The sequence below is a fragment of the Pempheris klunzingeri genome, chromosome 4, assembly GCF_042242105.1.
Source record: "Pempheris klunzingeri isolate RE-2024b chromosome 4, fPemKlu1.hap1, whole genome shotgun sequence".
NCBI classification, from domain to species: Eukaryota; Metazoa; Chordata; class Actinopteri; order Acropomatiformes; family Pempheridae; genus Pempheris; species Pempheris klunzingeri.
Genome location: NC_092015.1, coordinates 30,110,443 through 30,128,445, shown reverse-complemented (window position 1 = coordinate 30,128,445; position 18,003 = coordinate 30,110,443). Strand labels below are relative to the sequence as shown.

General features: G+C 48.0%; 1 protein-coding gene across 4 annotated transcripts in view; it reads left to right on the top strand.

The window, feature by feature from the left end:
• The window catches only part of myo18ab (myosin XVIIIA b), a 104,726-nt gene that overhangs the window by 72,768 nt on the left and 13,955 nt on the right, over positions 1-18,003 (top strand). For all 4 annotated transcript variants that reach the window (XM_070829823.1, XM_070829821.1, XM_070829820.1 and 1 more), the window contains exons 29-39: positions 1,293-1,400; positions 1,557-1,649; positions 2,787-2,897; positions 5,084-5,188; positions 5,895-6,041; positions 7,176-7,289; positions 10,963-11,079; positions 13,589-13,672; positions 15,465-15,602; positions 17,246-17,431; positions 17,515-17,654. In XM_070829823.1, the coding sequence (XP_070685924.1) occupies positions 1,293-1,400; positions 1,557-1,649; positions 2,787-2,897; positions 5,084-5,188; positions 5,895-6,041; positions 7,176-7,289; positions 10,963-11,079; positions 13,589-13,672; positions 15,465-15,602; positions 17,246-17,431; positions 17,515-17,654 (1,343 nt within the window). The remainder of the gene's footprint in view (positions 1-1,292; positions 1,401-1,556; positions 1,650-2,786; positions 2,898-5,083; positions 5,189-5,894; positions 6,042-7,175; positions 7,290-10,962; positions 11,080-13,588; positions 13,673-15,464; positions 15,603-17,245; positions 17,432-17,514; positions 17,655-18,003) is intronic.

Genomic DNA, 18,003 nt, shown 5'->3' with positions numbered 1-18,003 from the left:
TCCTGTACCTGCTCCTGTTCCTGTTCCTTTACCTGTTCCTGTACCTTTTCCTCTTCCTGCACCTGTTCCTGTACCTGTGCAGGCTCATCTTCCTGTGCCACATGATAAAACCACATCTCTGCTGACAGTCCACATTTCTGGACTGTTCAAACCACCGTCCACTGCTCATCCCCGCTCCCTGTGTGAACACTGGGCTCTTCTTCTGCCTGCAGTGGGAAGGAAATCCAGATTTCAAGAGCTTAATAATCATCATCGTAGAGCGACAGTGGACCAGCAGTGAGGATTTAAAATATGCTCACAGCTGTGAAAAGCAGCATGTGACCCTGTGAGCTCGTCAGCAGTTTGTTTGTCCCACTGGGAGGCCTTTGAGTGCCCTGTAGAGAAACTCACAAACGTCCCCCTCTCAGATGAAGTGAGGGACAGCGATTATTAAAGTGGTTAGAGTGCTGTACGCAGTGAGTCCCTCTCAGTCTCCATCAGCAGGAGAAGGTTGCTCAGGTGAACGTGGATGTGAGTTCAGGGGCTCTTTAGACCTCCGTCGTCTCTTATTGAGTCGCATGTCAACACATTCATCACCACGACTGCTCAGAGTGAGCTCTGAACTGTCTGGTTGTTTGGCAGGAAGAAGGCCAACAGCTGGAGGTGTTTGTTTTTCTACTATTTAAGGTCAAATCAACCTGATTAACTTTTGGATTGGTATTTTAATCAACACCATGTCAAAAAATAGAGAAAATACCCACGACAAGTTCCCAGAGCCACATGGGACATTGTCCACCAATAAGACCAGATAAAATGACAAAATAAGAAGAGAAGCAGGAAATCCAGCAGAGCATCTGAGATTGGTGCTTCAAAGACCATTCACATGAAGGTTTCTGTGACAGACACACTAACATAACGCCTCTCTGTTACATGAAGTGTATCTACTGAGCTGTCGTGGTTAAAAACAAGATCATAGCTGATGAACACATCAAACTCTCAGATAGCTCATTGCCATTTTATTTCCCTACTGCAAACCATACAGACCAGTGTGTTTCTGGGTCTTTATTACGTGGACGCAGATCTTTAACTTCACAAGATGAATAAACTGTTAAACGTCGTGCTCAGACTGTCGTGGTGGTCCGGCTCTATACGGTCTGACAGGTGCACCCACTGATGCTCTGTATCTCTCACATCTCAAGCTCCCGTCCTCCCAGTACCAAGCCAACATTAAGCCTCAGTGGCCTCGAAATAAATCAAGCACTTTAAAGTCATTTCAACTAATTTCCCCCTGTGTCTGTCCCTCTGTCCTGCAGGACAAGGACCTGGAGGTGTGTGCAGTCAACCTGAAGCTGGACCAGCTGGAGGCCGAGCTGCAGGACCTCAACTCCCAGGAGTTCAAAGACGAGGCGTCGCTGGCCAAGGTCCTCTGTTCCTGTGTCTCTGCTCTGATTCCTCTCTGTGCTCTCTGTATTCATGGCTGGGTTTGTCTTTTTCCTGTGAGGAGTCACAGACTGACTGAATGTGTCCGTTACACGAATACACTGTTTTTGAATTTCACTGTTTTTTAAATGGCTCAGGTGAGGAAGCAGCTACGCGACATGGAGGCCAAGGTGAAGGACCAGGAGGAGGAGCTGGACGAGCAGGCCGGCACCATCCAGATGTTGGAGCAGGTACATAGTATTCACCACAGTGTGTTCTAAATCACATCAGTATTTGCTGGGACCTCCTTTGCCTTCAGAGCAGCATCAGTTCTTCAGGCACTCTTGGACTCAGTTTTTGGAGGAACTCTCAAACATGTTGGAGAACTGACCTCAGATCTTCTGTGGATGTCGACTGCCTCAGATCTTCTGTCTCTTCCTGTGATCCCACACAGACTGATGGTGGGGGGGTCAGGGCTCTCACTGGTCAGGAAGCTGCTCCACTTCTGCCTGCAGACACTCAGTGTTGTTCTGCTCTGCAGCTCTTCGGAAAACAAACTGCCTTCAGCCAAATACTTCAGACCGACTCATCAAGCTGCTACTGCCATGTTTCTGCTCCACAGCTCCTGTCTTCCTGCAGAGTTCAGTCTCTTGTCCATGTTTCCATGTCGGAGGCTTTTTGGCTTTTTGGCTGCAGTTCTTCCATGAAGACTGCTGGTCAGACTTCTGTGGACAGTAGAGGGTGAACCTGGTTCCTGCTGGTTCTGCTGGACATCTTCAGATGTCAAAGGGAAGTGAACATAGCGTGTCTTTGTGCTGCGGCACTAAGGTTCCTTGTCCTCAGCGTTTGCTGGTGCTTCTTCAGGAGAGCCTGAACAGCACATGTTGAAGCCCCAGTCTGCTCTGAAGTCTTTACCTGGGGGAGACCTCGCTGATGCTGGAGAACCACCTGGTGTCTGAACATGATGACCTCTGACCTCAGACTGTCTCCACAGCCTCACCTTGGCAGCAGAATTTCGCTGCCCCCCCCCAGTTTGAATCCTCCTGCAGCTGCTTCTGTTTCACTTCATGACTGTGATTCAACCTTGAGGTGAAGCTGATGACCATCAGCACCTGATTGGTTCATCACACACCTGAATATGATCCTCCAGAATCCCTGAAGAACTGATGCTGCTCTGAAGAAAAAAGGGTGGAAACACCAAATATTGGTTTAACTTTGATTTTTATTCTGTTCGCTCACTTTGTAATTAAATCTCATGATTTTGAAAGCTTTCTTACTTTACAGCATTTCTTCAAACCTGCCTAAGACTTACTGTTCATGATGGGTGTGCAAATCAGGTTGTGTTCCCTCGAGCTGTGATGAGTCACACCGTGTGTGTTTTCCTTCAGGCCAAGCTTCGTCTGGAGATGGAGATGGAGCGCCTGCGTCAGACCCACTCCAAGGAGATCGAGGGCAAAGACGACGAGGTGGAGGAGATCAGACAGTCCTGCAGCAAGAAGGTACAGCAAGGAGCGCCGTCACACGCACACACACACACTTCCATATTTCTTTTACACTGGAGAAGCAGGTGTGAACTGTGTGTAAAGAAGAGAGATGGACGGACACTAACGGACGACCACGGACAGATGAGACGGTGAAAACACTTTGGAGACGACAGCAGAAAACACAGCAGGGACCTAAACGCTGCACATGAGGCCGTTTGACCAGAGAGATCCACACCAGCACGTGACTGAGAGCAGCCTGCCACTGCGTTGTTTCTAACCGCTTCACCTGCTGCTCCTCTCACAGGACTGCTCACATTTATGTTTTCCAACTTTTAATGGCTCACAGCAGCTCCACATCAAGAGACGGATTAAAATACAATGATCATGGACTTAGATCTGTGTGGATAAGGAGAAACACACAGGGAGGTGTAAAAAATACATAACACACAACGTGACACCGTGCAGAGGTTAAAACACAGGAGTAAAATAAGTCCCGGATTCCTCGGTGATCCTCCTCAGCCTCGGAGGAAGAGGAGCTGCTGTCTCTGTGATGGTGTGGGTGAGTCCAGGTCAGGTCCTCCCTGACGTGGACCTCGAGGACCCTGATGACCCTGAAGCTGCTGTCTCTCTCCACCGCGGTCCCGTCGGTAGTGACGGGACGTGTCCCTCACCCTGTCACTTCCTGTCGTCCGCAGTCAGCTACGTTGTGTTTCTGATGCTGAGGTGAAGGCTGTTGTCCTGGCAACACAATGTGAGGGCTCTGACCGATGACCTGACCGAAGCCTCCAGTGATGCATCATCCTAGTTTTAATATTGACTTCCTGAATCGTTGGGTCTCTCTCTGAATGAAAGAGTTTGGCCTGAGCTGCTCTTTATGGAAAGCTTCTTTAGATAACGCTGTTATGAATTGGCGCCATATAAATAAAGATTGATTGATTGATTGATTGATTGATGAATCAGAAATCACTGCCAATCAACTTTCATGACTGTAGGAGTCGTTGGTGCTTCTGAACTGTAATCGCTGATGTTTCCTCCTCGGTGCTGGTTGAGTACAGAACAGCTGGCTGTAGATCAGTCCAGTGTCGTGGCCCCCGTGGTTACCATGTAACCTGGGGCCTACATTAACCCGAGTCTCTGGGCCTGTATCAAGTTGTTCTGTTGGATCATTTCTATTCACTCCTGTTTTATGAATTCACTGATTCTCTGGTGATGCTCTTTGTTAATACAAACTTCCTCCATGTTGTCCTGTTGTTGTCGGGTAAATTCAAACTTTTCCACAGATTTAAATGAAATCAGGATGTCAAAAGAGCCTCATTACTCGGCTGCTCTCACTTTCTTTCCTCCTACAGGAAACAATTTTCTTTCACTCAGAGTTTCTGAACTGTCACTAAGTTACTGCATGAATATACGATTATACAGCAGCTGAACATCAGATATAAAACAGAGTGAAAGAACAGGGGAGGTGTTGAGAAGTGTCCACAGGTGTGTGCGCTGTGGAAGCGTCAGTTAACAGGAGTTCACTGTAAGTCGGCATAGCGACCTTTGCTAGGTGGCCTTTGTTAGCGGCCGGCCCTCATTAGCTCGTGCTGACCCCAGTACATTTTTATTTAAGAATGAAAGTATGAATGGGAGGAGAGAGGCTAACTAGTCCAAGAGGGAAAAACCCCAAGGAGACAACGAGGAGAGACGAACACAAGGAGAAACACACACAGTGCGAGGACGATGAGGGACAGAGCAAAGTAATCAGGCAATCACACAGCTGGGAAACACTCAAGGGCAGGAAGTAGAGTGTCTGAAACGAGAGGAGAGGCGGGTGTGACAAAGTAAAACAGGAAATGGAGAAAGTATGAAAGAAACGATGACGGACTTCACCTGAGAAACGGGGAGAGGAGCCACACTCTGGGTTATGACTGATGCATCAGCCTCAGCTACACTTTGTGATCAGCGCTAGCCAGCACACGCTAGCATGCTAACACGTGCTCACAGCCTCCCACAGTTGCGAGCATGGCGGTAGACCCTCAGGCTCTAAGACGAGCGTCTACGGCCAGCGGCGTGTCCTGTCAGACATGTTTAGTGATCAGGACTTCTGAGGGCTTTCGACCTGTCGGACGCCAGCGGCCACGCAGTGTGCTCACCACGTGTGTGTTCTCTGTGTGTACTGACTCATTCCTGTGAGTGTGTCTCTGTGTGTCTGCGTCTAGCTGAAGCAAATGGAGGTCCAGCTTGAAGAAGAGTACGATGAGAAGCAGAAGGTGCTGAAAGAGAAGAGGGAGCTGGAGTCGAAGCTTCTGTCCGCCCAGGACAAGGTAACTACACCCTGTGTCCAGCTCTCGTGAGGCCTTCGTGCATTTATCTGGCTCTGCCCGCGTGAGGTGCACCGGGAACCTTCAGGGGCCGCTGCAGTCCAACCAGTCAGAATAAGTGACCACTGTGACCTTCAGTATATTAACTTGGTGTGTCCCCCCCCCCCCCCCCAAAAGAAAGTTAAATTTCTAAGACTTCATTTACACAGTTATTTTTCTCCTTTCTTAAAGGGACAGTCTGATCAGCTCACTCCTAGAATTCAAGACGAAGTCATGCTTAAAGCAACAATGCTGAAACTTCACTGTATGACCTCGAGTCAACATTATTTTGTCAAACAACGATGTGAATGCTTCCTAAAAAGGCAGAGAGGAGAATCGTTCTGATCTTTTTGTGTCTTATTTCCAAATAAATTCAAAGACGCATCTAATCTAATCTTCTCATACAACTGTACACTGGGAATATTGTTTTATACGACATGGGTGGAGGTAATAAAAAGCCCCTCTAGCACACACACTAACATGTCATTTAAGTTATTCATGTTTTCTGGTGCTGTTAAAAGTGTGTTTGCTTCAGTCATATTAACATTATAATGACTGTTTCCATCAAGAAGCCAAACTCTTAAATCGTGTGTGTAAATTTAAGTCGTACGTGTACATATGTGGTGCTTAGCTCATCCGTTTGAGTGGACTCACTGTACCTGTTTCCCAGGTGAGAAGTGGTGACATTGAGACTGAGAAGCGTTTGAGGAAGGACCTGAAGAGAACCAAAGCCCTGCTGGCGGACGCTCAGATCATGCTGGACCACATCAAGAACAACGCGCCCAGCAAGAGGGAGATAGCCCAGCTCAAGAACCAGGTACAGCCACGAGAACACCCACAGTGGACAGATAACAGACACGTTAAGGTGTGGATGGTTTTAGTGGGTCAGAGACGTCCCCCCAGCAGCGTGACGGCTCACATCTCCTCACACGTAATGATGGACAGCTACAAAGAAACCAAATGAATAGAGAGACACAGGCGCAAAACAACTACAAAGAGAGGGAAGTAAAGAGTCTCCCTCTGGGGTCCTCATACATGTCTGTGGTGCCGGCCCACTGTCTCATATAGGTTCTCTATTGGCGCGTTTCCACTAGTACCTACTCGGCTCGACTCGGTTTGGTTGTGTTTCCATTACAGTAGCGTACCACCTCAAAGTGGGGGGGTCGTCATAGCAAGGCGGCTCGAAACTCTGGTGGCGTAATTTGTTATACGGCACAAACAAACACAACTAAGGACACAAAGTGTTTGATGTGTGTGTATCCGTTTACCTCGTTCACAGAAATAATAAAAACGCCCAGTCTCTGTTTCCAGGGTTTTAGAAACAGCGGGTTTGATTCTTGTGAACGAGTCGCTCTCATGACTCATCGAGTGACGCAGCTCCCTGGCCAATCGGTGGCCTGCAGTCTGCAGTCTAAAAATTCAGTGGAATAATTTGATAATGGAAAAAGCCTGATGAATGTGTGGGAGGTTCCAGAGAGGAGCGTCTTCATTCTGTGATTTCGTAGTTAAACATAATGAACAGTCAGTCATTATTCCAAAATGAATCCTGACAGGCTGCTTACTGAAGAAGTCATTAACTTGACACAAACTAATGATTGTGTTGCTTCCACCATCAGGTCTGCTATATAGACATAACAGACCGTAGATGTCCTAATTGACCAATCACGGTAAAGTGGTGTGATAAGTGGATTCATGTATTTATGATGGACGTCACAATACTGACATGCTGGGATGTCGGTGAGTACATACACATTTGGATTGAAACGCAGAGGCGGCCCCTTCCTCTCATCCCCCCCCAGGCTCTGGTCTGGCTTCCACACTTACTGCATCCTCTGAGAACAGCGGAGGGGGGCCGGGCCACAGTCAGTGACTGGACATGTGACCTGAAGAGTGAGCACGGTGTTTAGTTACGCTGAGGTTCCTGAACTCTGAACTTCTGTGTCTGTTCCAGCTGGAGGAGTCTGAGTTCACCTGCGCGGCTGCAGTCAAAGCTCGTAAGTCCATGGAGGTGGAGATCGAAGATCTGCACGTTCAGATGGAGGACATCTCTAAAACCAAGCAGGCGGTGAGTACGGCTCTGTGGATCCTCCTGTTAGCCTGCGAAAGCTGTTTCCACCACAGGTGGCAGATCTGCCCGAGTTCACGAGCAGCTTTACTGCATGTCTTTGCTGAATAGGAGGAAACCGCTAAAGCTGTGGCAGCATTTGGAGCAGATCATCAGTGGTGATCACGTAGGTTGTGTTTTTGAGGCTTTTATGGCGCGGCACCATCTGTGGCGGCGCAGAACATTCGTCAAATCGTTGCCTTTAGCCAGAGATAAGAGGTTAGAGGACACACCTGTTCCCTCACAGCTCATCCTCCACCCCCCTGGTCCTCCCTCTGTTCTTTATTTTCTGCTCCTTCATTCTCCACTTCCCTCTCTCCTCTTTTCCCTGCAGAAACACTCGGCTCTCTTCCTCTCTCAGCCTCTCCTAATCTTTTCTGACCTTTATATTTCCTCGTCCCTTTGGCATGTCTTCGCTCACTTTAAGCCCCGTTCCCATGGCAATCTGGTTCCACGTGTCAGTCAAACTGCCTTTTCTTGCTCCTGTTATTCATTTGCTCTGCTTCCTCTCCCGCCTGTTTAAGGAGAAATTACAGGCTGCTGAACCTCATTTGAATAAGACACGGCTCCTTTTCCACAAAGGTTAATATTATGTCCACAGTGGGGTGAAGTGAAGGGTAAAGACACGTGAGCTGACACAGCTGCAGGTCAGGAGCATGTACTGGGATGGAGGGATGGATGGGTGGAGGTTCTTTGGAGTTTCTCAGTAAAGGTGAGCTTCTGTGGAGTCGGAGGGTGCCACAGATCGATTACAGACTCAGTACATCTCAAACATCAGGTGGAAATGAATGAATTACATTTACATGATGCACTGAAAAATAAAGTGTAGTCTGCAGCTGGTAAATATTCTTCCACTGTTGTTAATAATGAAGTAGTGATTACGTTTCAGATGTGAAACCCTGCTTTATTTCAGTGTATTCACTGACGTCTGTGTTTGCACAGGTCAGGCTCTGTCTCTGTCTGAGCAGCTCACAATCACATCTCTGATCTCACACTCAAAGTTAGCGGTGATTTCTGAAACAGTGGCTCCTTGATTTAACGCACACCAGCAGCTTCTGATTTTTATTCACTTACTGCTTGCCAGATATTATCAGCTCCGAATAGCTGTCAAGTAGACGTTAGCTCCATGAGCGTCTGAAACACAGCAGCGCCTGGAAAAACATAGCGGTGACTAACGGGGGGAAGAGGGGGGAGAGAGTCTCGTCCTTAAGGTCACTCTTTCTCCAGAGGGGTACCTGAGGAGACCTCATGCCTGAACCTAACCAAGCACTGGTTTGATGGGTGGAACCTTCCTTTGACCATTTTTCATACCAGAGAGAAAGTGAATTAGTGAACGATGAACGTCCCCGTCGGCGTGTCACCCGGTGAACACAGCGGGAAGGACGGCTCCTGGCCCGGTGCGGCGGTGGTTAAAAGATGTTTCGATGGTAGCGGCTCAGTGAATGTCCCTACTAATCCTTACTCACTGACACGCACGTGAGCTATTTCCGTCCAGGGGTTTGTAAATGTTTTTCAAATGCATGACCTGATCAGTGACGTGAGCAGGAGCCTGTTCAAGAGGCCACTAAACAGGAGACACATCAGAGGACAGAGGAGTGAATCAGGCCTCCGTGTGTGTCAGCAGGGAGAAAAGCAGCACAGAAACCTGAGAGCATCACTGCTACACTCATTTCTGTCACTGCACACATTTCCACCATAAACAGATGCAGAAAAAATCACAAATTGCTGCATAAAAATCCACCAGAATGCAGGAAACAAAGTCTTTGACACTCAAAACGTCCCCTGTTGAAATGAAAACTACATGCTGGGTAACACTCTCCTGTCTGTGGCTCGTCTGCAGCCCGGCGTTCTCACACAGCTGCTGGTGTGTTCGGTAGAAGGCGGAGCTCAGATGAGCGTGACCTCGGCAGCACACGTCCGGCCCGCTGGGACAGTGAAAGGCTGCGGGGGCTGATGACTGACATGGTTATTGCATAAACGACCACATTATATACTGCAATTCAACAAAGATCAAATCATGCAGATAACGGTTCTTCCGAATGGTGCGCTGTTTTTGCGTCCTATCACCATAATTGGAGTGTTTTGCGAAAATTGTCTCACATGTTGTCGACAGCTTTATTTTCCACAGCAGAGAGAAGGGAGAGCACAAAGAGCCAGGCCAGGTAATTGGGTTGAGATTGTCCTGACAGGCTATTGTTAAATGTGCTAAATGAAAGTTTGATGCTGCCGACTGTCCGTCACCCCCCCCCAAGCTTTTATCAGCGCTCAGCGAGGCCAACAGTGCGTCTAAAAAAGGAAACTGTGATATGTAAATGAATTTGCCCCAGATTCCACGTGATATCTTTAGTTCCTGAGGTGCACCTTGATTCGTCTCAGCAGTGGCTGGTGTGAACAGAAATAGATGAGGAATAAATAAATCTTATTGTTATTATTTTTGTAAATCTTCTGATCCAAACGTGATGTGCTGATTTGGGCTGATCCTACGTCCTGTTTGGAGACGGATGCTTCAGTGTCAGCTCTGCCTCTTCCTGACTCATCTACTCGCTATGTGCCAGTGGACTCATTAGCCTTTTCACATCATCACATTAGTCATCATCTATGAATCTGTCGCCCAGAGCCCCCACGCCAGCCTCTCTCCCTGTTCTGGTTTTATCCCCGCCGTCACAGAGACAGGACTAGCTTTGCACCCCCCCCCAGACTGAGGGTACAAGGTGCTCGCTGCTTTTAGTCTCAGACTGGTTCCCTTGGTCATGACTGGGACCCTAAATAAGCCCTGTTGGGTGCTGTAATGGTGGGGGGGCTCTGCTGTAGCGCTCCTCAGTATCACCATGTAGTCTCATCAGAGAGAGGAGGCAGACATACTCCTGTGTTTTTATGAAGCACCTCAGTCAGATGGGACAGTGTCCAGGAGGTGTGACGGAGACCACAAACTAAAGGAGGTGTGCTCGTGGACTGATGATGATAACTGATATATAACATGGTGGGTTAGTTCATGAGTAGTGAGTCATTGAGAGCCTGAAGGAAGTCGTTCTCCACAACACTTCCCAGGCTCTGTTTCTCTGTTCTGTGGGGGAGTTTTGGCAGAAACACTTGTTTTAAAGTAGCTCTACTGCTGTACTTACTTTTCTCTCTCACCTGTAGTAAAAAAAACTGCCAGATGTTGTTAGAATGAGATAAAGATCCAGTTGAAGAACAAGGAGAAGACGACACGTCGTCCACAGAGTAGAATAACTGAGAGTGACGGTTCAGAGGAGCCGTTCTGACGATGTGCTGATGTCTTGTTCCAACATGAAAACAGTCTCATTACAACTGATTCTTGTCTTAAGGACAAAATGAGTGTGTGTGTGTGTGTGTGTGTGTGCGCACAGCACTAAGCCAGAGTCCCCTGCAGCCTGTTCAGCCTCCCAGAGGTTACACACAGCTGCACGTGTTGTGACTGATCTGCTGTCAGAGGATGATATTTAGATGTCTGAGTCCAAGAAGCTTCTCTGGCTGCTGCCTTCTTCGCAATGCTGTTTTACAGCTTGTTAGCTGCTGATAGCAGATAGATGGCCTGTGTGAGGCTCAGGTCCTGTTTGTGGGAGAATCAGGATGTACTGACAGATTTCTGTGGGTCTGTCTGTCTGTCTGTCAGCTGGAGGAGCAGCTGAGTCGTCTGCAGAGAGAGAAGAACGACCTGCAGTCCAGGATGGAGGAGGACCAGGAGGACCTGAACGAGCTGATGAAGAAACACAAGGCCGCCGTGGCCCAGGTCTGTCTGTGTGTCTGTGTGTCTGTGTGTCTGTGTGTCTGTGTGTCTGTGTGTCTGTGTCTGTCTGTGTCTGTCTGTCTGTCTGTGTGTGTGTCTGTCTGTGTCTCTCTGTCTCTCTGTCTCTCTGTCTGTGTGTCTGTGTGTCTGTCTGTGTCTGTCTGTGTGTGTCTGTGTCTGTGTGTCTGTCTGTGTCTCTCTGTCTCTCTGTCTGTGTGTCTGTCTGTGTCTGTCTGTGTGTGTCTGTGTCTGTCTGTGTCTGTGTGCCTGTCTGTGTCTGTCTGTCTCTCTGTCTGTGTCTGTCTGTCTGTCTCTCTGTCTGTGTGTCTGTGTGTCTGTGTCTGTCTGTGTCTGTCTGTCTCTCTGTCTGTCTGTCTGTCTCTGTGTCTCTCTGTCTGTCTGTCTGTCTGTCTCTCTGTCTGTGTCTGTCTGTCTCTGTGTCTCTCTGTCTGTCTGTCTGTCTGTCTGTGTGTGTCTGTGTGTGTCTGTGTGTGTCTGTGTCTGTCTGTGTGTGTCTGTGTGTGTCTGTGTGTGTCTGTGTCTGTCTGTGTGTGTCTGTGTCTGTCTGTCTCTCTGTCTGTGTGTCTGTGTCTGTCTGTCTCTCTGTCTGTGTCTCTGTGTCTCTGTGTCTCTCTGTCTGTCTGTCTGTGTCTGTCTGTGTCTGTCTGTCTGTCTGTCTGTCTCTCTGTCTGTGTCTGTCTGTGTCTCTGTGTCTCTGTGTCTCTCTGTCTGTCTGTCTGTCTCTGTGTCTCTCTGTCTGTCTGTCTGTCTAAATGCTGGAGCGTCTTATTGCCCTGCATGCACACTTTAATATTAATATTCTAATGAATCAGCCCCCAGTGTGAGATCACGTGTGCAGTTTCCTGGTTAAAAACGTCTCCACACTGGTTTTAGCTGAACTTCGTGTCCCTCACACAGTCGAATACGTCTAAAACCCAGACACGCCTGTCTGTGCTGCAGCCCCCCTCCTGGCAGGAGTCCAATCAGCCAATCAGCTCGGTGAACATTTCGCCGCACACGGCGTGTTGTTGAGCGCTCTGACGTATGATTTATTGTTATAAGTCTGTTGACTCTGCGCTGGCAGACGTAGATCTCAGTGACGGTGACTTCAGTCTGCTCCCTGCCCCCCAGGGTCACAGCAGCAGAGCTACCGTCTAACAGCAGTCAGCACTGCACACTGCTGGAAGGACCTCTACGCTCAGCTGAGGCGCTGTTTGAAAAAACCTTGTAATTGGTTTATTTGTGTCTAGAGGACAAAAGATACGGATACGTGAGATTCAGATGAACATTATGGAGTGCGACCAGGGTAAAGGTTTGATTATTAGTGCTGTAAATGAACACAAAACTGGAAAGTAGAAAGAATGCATCAGAGTTTGAAGGAGTGAACGCCTTCACTGCTGAGCCACGTTTGTGCCCGGAGGACTGAGGGAGGAGATCCTGGGTCCACAGTGGAAATAAGTGTTTCTGTGTGTGATCATCCAGAAATGAAAATCTGTCAGTCAGGAGACCGCAGACCGACCTGCAGAGGTCATTACAGTTCTGTTTTCAGCCTCCTTCATGTCACTGCAGCAGGCGCTTTGGACCCCCCCACCCCTCCGTATACCTTTCAGGCTGACCGTCAGTTTTGAACCCTTGGTGGTTTTATGTGAAATCTGCAGTTCACAGACTAGAATCTGTGTTCAGAGTTAAAAAGATGCTGTCTAACAATAGAGGTTTGCTTTAGATTTACGTCCTTTGTGTTGATTCTACACGATTTCTGTGATTTTACATTTCAATATCCAGAAAAAAACAAAAAAGTGATTAATTACAGCAAATTGTGTGTTTAATTAGTAGATTTTTGTTCATCAGCAGCCAGCCCTAATTATTATCAGTATGTGTTAGAACAGAAACACTGAGGAGCTGTGAAACTAGCTATACAGCTGATACCACATCATCATCATCGTCACTCAGCAGGTGGACGACACTGGCTGACTTTACTGGTAACAGAAGGGTGTCTCGTGTATCTGGAGGCTGGTGGTCTGATCTGCAGGTCAAGTCCTCCACCGAACCATCGGGTCTAAAATCTCTCAGGTTCATCTGTAAAAGGTGAAAAACTCTCTGGATATCCAGCTTTACTCTGAATGGTTTTACCACCATCCATTCCTGCCAACTGAAGAGCTCTCAGCCCCCCCACCTCCTCCCCACATTAGTGTCAGTGTAGCCGTATATGCAGATGAGCAGCAAGAGAAAATGAAAGTGGAGTAAGAGCTGATGGACTGACGAGTGATCTGCCTCCACTGGCTCCAGATGAATCCATCGTCCTGGTGTCAAGTGGAGCAGCTGAGCTCCCGATGGGCCCCGCTGGAGCACAGCGCCTCATCTAATATATAAAAGAAAGTCTCCGGCACATGGATTGGTGATGAAAATCAGGTTTAGTTTTTAGGATTTGACAGTGAGCCTTTACAATGTGTTACTGAGGATTATTCAGTCTGCTGTCTGACCTCACCTCCCTCCTTTGTTTGTGTGATTTCAGTCCGCCCAGAACCTGGCTCAGATCAGCGACCTTCAAGCCCAGCTGGAGGAGGCCCTCAAGGAGAAGCAGGAGGTCCAGGAGAAGGTAGATGCTGCTCTCTGCAAAGCACTGATGTGCCACTTAAAATGTGCAAAGCCTGGTGAAATGGGCGGGGAGGGATTCAACAGTGTGGAAGGAGCTGGGGGGACCAGTAGGACACAGCAACAGCAACTAATGGACTTGAACCAGCAACCCTCAGGGTCCAGTTCCCAAGTCAAGTCCGCGGCTGCTTTATTTCACTAAAATGAGCCGCTGATCCCCCCCCCCCCGTCTGGTCTTTGTTTTGCTGAGTAGGTCAGTTTCCAACCAAACCACCCCGACCACCAAAAACCTTGCTGTTTTATAACACGGGGGCTTCGGACTGTACTTTTAGGTAGTTCAGGATCACGACTGTCACGACTGTGAATGGAAAATGTCCACAGTAACAGTAACCACTGTGTTCTCTCCATTTGTTGGTTCCAGCTTCTTAAATGTGAGGATTTGCTACTGTTCTTTGTTCGCTAAACATTTTGGGGTTTTGTGCTGATAGAAACACTCTGAATATGTCGCTGTGGGCTCTGAGAGGAGGTGTGCATTTTTCATGGTTGTCTGCAGATCGATCAATAATTGGATGAGCTCACATCAGACACTGAAAAGTGTATGAACTGTACGAGAGGTTCAGTCTCATAACGGAGGCCCTTCCTTCTCCCTGCCGCAGTGTCCAGTGAAGAATCCCGTTTAGAAGCGTGTGTGAATGTGCAGCACAGCCGCAGCCCGTTTCCTCTGCCTTTGCACTGCTCTCTTGACTAATACAGCCCTTGATGTAATTGATGTGTCATTCAAGCAGGATTGGCGCTGGCAATATGTGACACAGATGGCCAACTCGGTTTCCCAAACTCAGCCAAGCAATAACACTGAACGTGCTAATGCTGTCATCCTCGTAATGACTGCTGATGCATGAATGTTTTCTCCAGCAGACGCAGCTTTACCTGACAAATCAAACTCCAAGAACAGGGACAGGAAGTGGGACCGATGTAAACATTTTCAAACTGTTTGACATCGAACCACAGACCGGACTGGACCTCTGATTCCAAACTTTGCTTCACGTGACTCAGCTGCTCCCAATGAGAGTTTAGCAGCTGAACAGTCGTTCACCTGAACCTGTCCTCTTCTGAGGTTAAAGAAATGATGTTCGGGTCGGGGTCTGGTCCCCCCAGCTGATCTTTATCTTTTCTCTTCAGGAGCTAACGGGGCTAACGCTAGCATCTGTTGTGTGTACACACCCTCTGAAGTCCAGCTGGGCAGCACTGGAGGATTTTACAGGGTAAGACCTCGTACTGAGCTCCGTACGAGGCCTCCTTGTTTAGTGTGAGCGTTTTATCTGTTAAGGTCCTCCGTTGTTGCCTGACTTCCAGCACTGTGCACACACGACAGACACTAGAAACAAAGCTCAGTACTCAGACACTAGTGGCCCCTTTCACAGCCTAAACAAACCCACTACTGTGTTTGGGTGCAGCACAGGTTGCTGGTGCAGGCGACTCTCTGATTGTGTCAGTTCAGTCGGTACACATGAAATCAAACTAGATTAAGTAGTTACACTGGAGGGGACCAGAAAAGTGCTGTATATGTTGAGAGAGGGTTGTCAGTTGTACGTCCAGTTCAATCCAATCTCAGTTTTGTCCTCATTTAGCCGGAGGAACTCCATCAAAAATGAAGGGACAGAGTGTCGTGTTGGGCGTCGTCTGCATGGACATAAAGCTCGATACACAAGTGATCACAACATGAATAAAACGAGAGATGGTTTTATTCCAGCTAATGGATAACGCTTACTAATGACATACATGTGTGTGTCTATTAGATGCAAGCCCTCCAGAGCCAGCTGGAGTTCCAGGAGCAGTCCATGGTGGAGAAATCCCTCGTCAGCCGACAGGAGGCCAAGATCCGTGAGCTGGAGACCAAGCTGGAGTTTGAGAAGACTCAGGTCAAACGCCTGGAGGTGAGAGCCAGTGGAGGAGTGCTGGTGGTGCTGGTGGTGGTGTGTTTCTGGGGGAGGAAGCTCCAGCATTCAGAAGACACGGGAAGAGGTGAAACTGTGCTGCTGTGGTCAGAGATCAGCTGCAGAAATAGAAAAGGGCTGAGATGAACTGAACATAAAGGGCACCACATGAAAATGTTCTGTATGTTTCACTGCCCGTTAGATATAACCATCCCCGCTTTGCTCTGTCCTCTAGCTTGTGTTACTGTCTCTTGACAATACCATTTGTTATTCTGTCATTTTCAAATTGCTTTCAGATTTTGCCCGAGACAAAAAACACAAGTGAAGGATAAAGGTTACCATCTGCATGCTCCCAGGGAGAAATTGAAATCCTCGCTCGCCCACTGATAAAATGACCCTGTGCTCAATTTTGCAGGTTGAGTTTAGTAATTACTAGTTGTGCAATGTGCTCACCACCAGGCACACTCCCTGTGCTCCCTGCCCTCCAAAGTCAAAACAAATATATTTATTTATTAAATGTGATTTTTTTTTTTTTTTAAAGAGAGCTGGATTTCTAGCCTGTGGCGAAATGTGCAGAGTTTGGAAAGTAAACACATGGGTTAGACTCATTCTGCCTTTCGGTCGGCTTTTTATGGCTTCTCACCAGCATTAAAACTGCAGTGAGTGAATATTTCAGGTTGCCTGATAGTATAACTCATCAAAGCTGGAGGTAGCAGAGCTCAATCAATACAGATGTGGGGAGGCACAGCACAACACCCACTCAGAAGGTGAAATATGGACGGGGCGGGTGGCCAATGCCGCTGACAAGATGCTCAGACTGAATACAGATGTGCTGCACAGTTAAAGGACTCGTATAGGAGTTAAGCCACCGCTGAACACGAACATGTATGCAGTGAAAGTCCGCTGCAGCCATCCAATGCATTATTGATACAAAGAAGCTCATCAATAGTTAACATTGTTTTCTGACTGCGTTCACTGGAGAAGTTTTGCGCTCATAACTAACCTCACTGAACCACAGCAGGCTTCAATTCTGAATGTGCTCTGATTCTCCGGAAGTTTGACCTGACGACCGGTCGATCCTGGTTTTCAGCACGATGCTGTAGCACAACGCTAGCAGCAATGTGACAGCAGCACTTTGGTCCAGAGTGAAATATCTCAACAAACTCTGGACAGACCGCTCCGACGTTTGGTTCAGATGTTTATGTTGTCCAGAGGGTGAATATCACTCATTGGATTTGAATTCATTTAACCAGGAACAAAGTTTATCACACATCAACATATAACCGTTACAGACTACAGCGTACGGAGTGACACGAGTGCAGACAGGTCTACAGGGATGAACCTGTGTGTCATTCTTTGATTCTTCATCAGACACCAGCTGCCTCAGCAGTCACTGGATGGATTGGCATCCATTAAAAATGATCGTCTTCTCAATGATAAAATGTGATGATGTTAGTGCTCCTCTGATTTTTCATCCGCTGCCATCGTCACTGTACCGACAACATTCAAATGAAAGCAGGTCTTTAATGTCGTACATGTTGTCCCATCCCATCCGGTGGGCTCTACATGAGCTCAGACAGTGCATGTATAACTGGTATCAGTCTGACCGTGCTGTTCCACCTGCTGTCTCTGTTGCTGCTCAGAGCCTTGTAGCTCGTCTCAAGGAGAACCTGGAGAAGCTGACGGAGGAACGAGACCAGCGCAGCAGCAGCGAGAATCGAGAGAAGGAGCAGAACAAACGTCTGCAGAGACAAATCCGAGACATCAAGGAGGAGACGGGCGAACTGGCCAAGAAGGAGGCGGAGGCCAGCCGCAAACGACACGAGCTGGTAAGGACGTGACAAACAGGAGAGTCTGCAGCTCAGCTGCTCCAGCCTTCGTCCTGCTCAGCTGACTCGTGTCTCCTTCACAGGAAATGGACATCGAGAGTTTAGAGGCTGCCAATCAGAGTCTGCAGGCAGACCTCAAGCTGGCCTTCAAAAGGATCGGAGACCTCCAGGCCGCCATCGAGGACGAGATGGAGAGTGAGGACAATGAGGACCTCATCAACAGGTAGAAAACAGTTCAGCTCTGGGTCTGGAGCTGGACAGGAGTCTGTAGGCAGATGCCCGGGGGGGTCCAGTCTCCTCAGTATCACAGGGTACAAATAAAATCTGAGTGAGATTCTGCTGAAAGCTCTGGAAAAAGCTAGAAAGTGGCCATTGAGCTGTGTTTGTCAGCAGATGACATTTGCTCAGTCATCAGGAGCATAATCAAGAAGATTTTGCTGTCTGTCTTTAGAAAGCATAAATGTCATAGTTTGACAAATGTTACCTTTTTCTTGAGCTTTCAACCACACTGTCTTCATCAGAGGAGTTTTTAATGAGTTAGCTCTCCTCTGATGAAGACCATGAGAACAAAG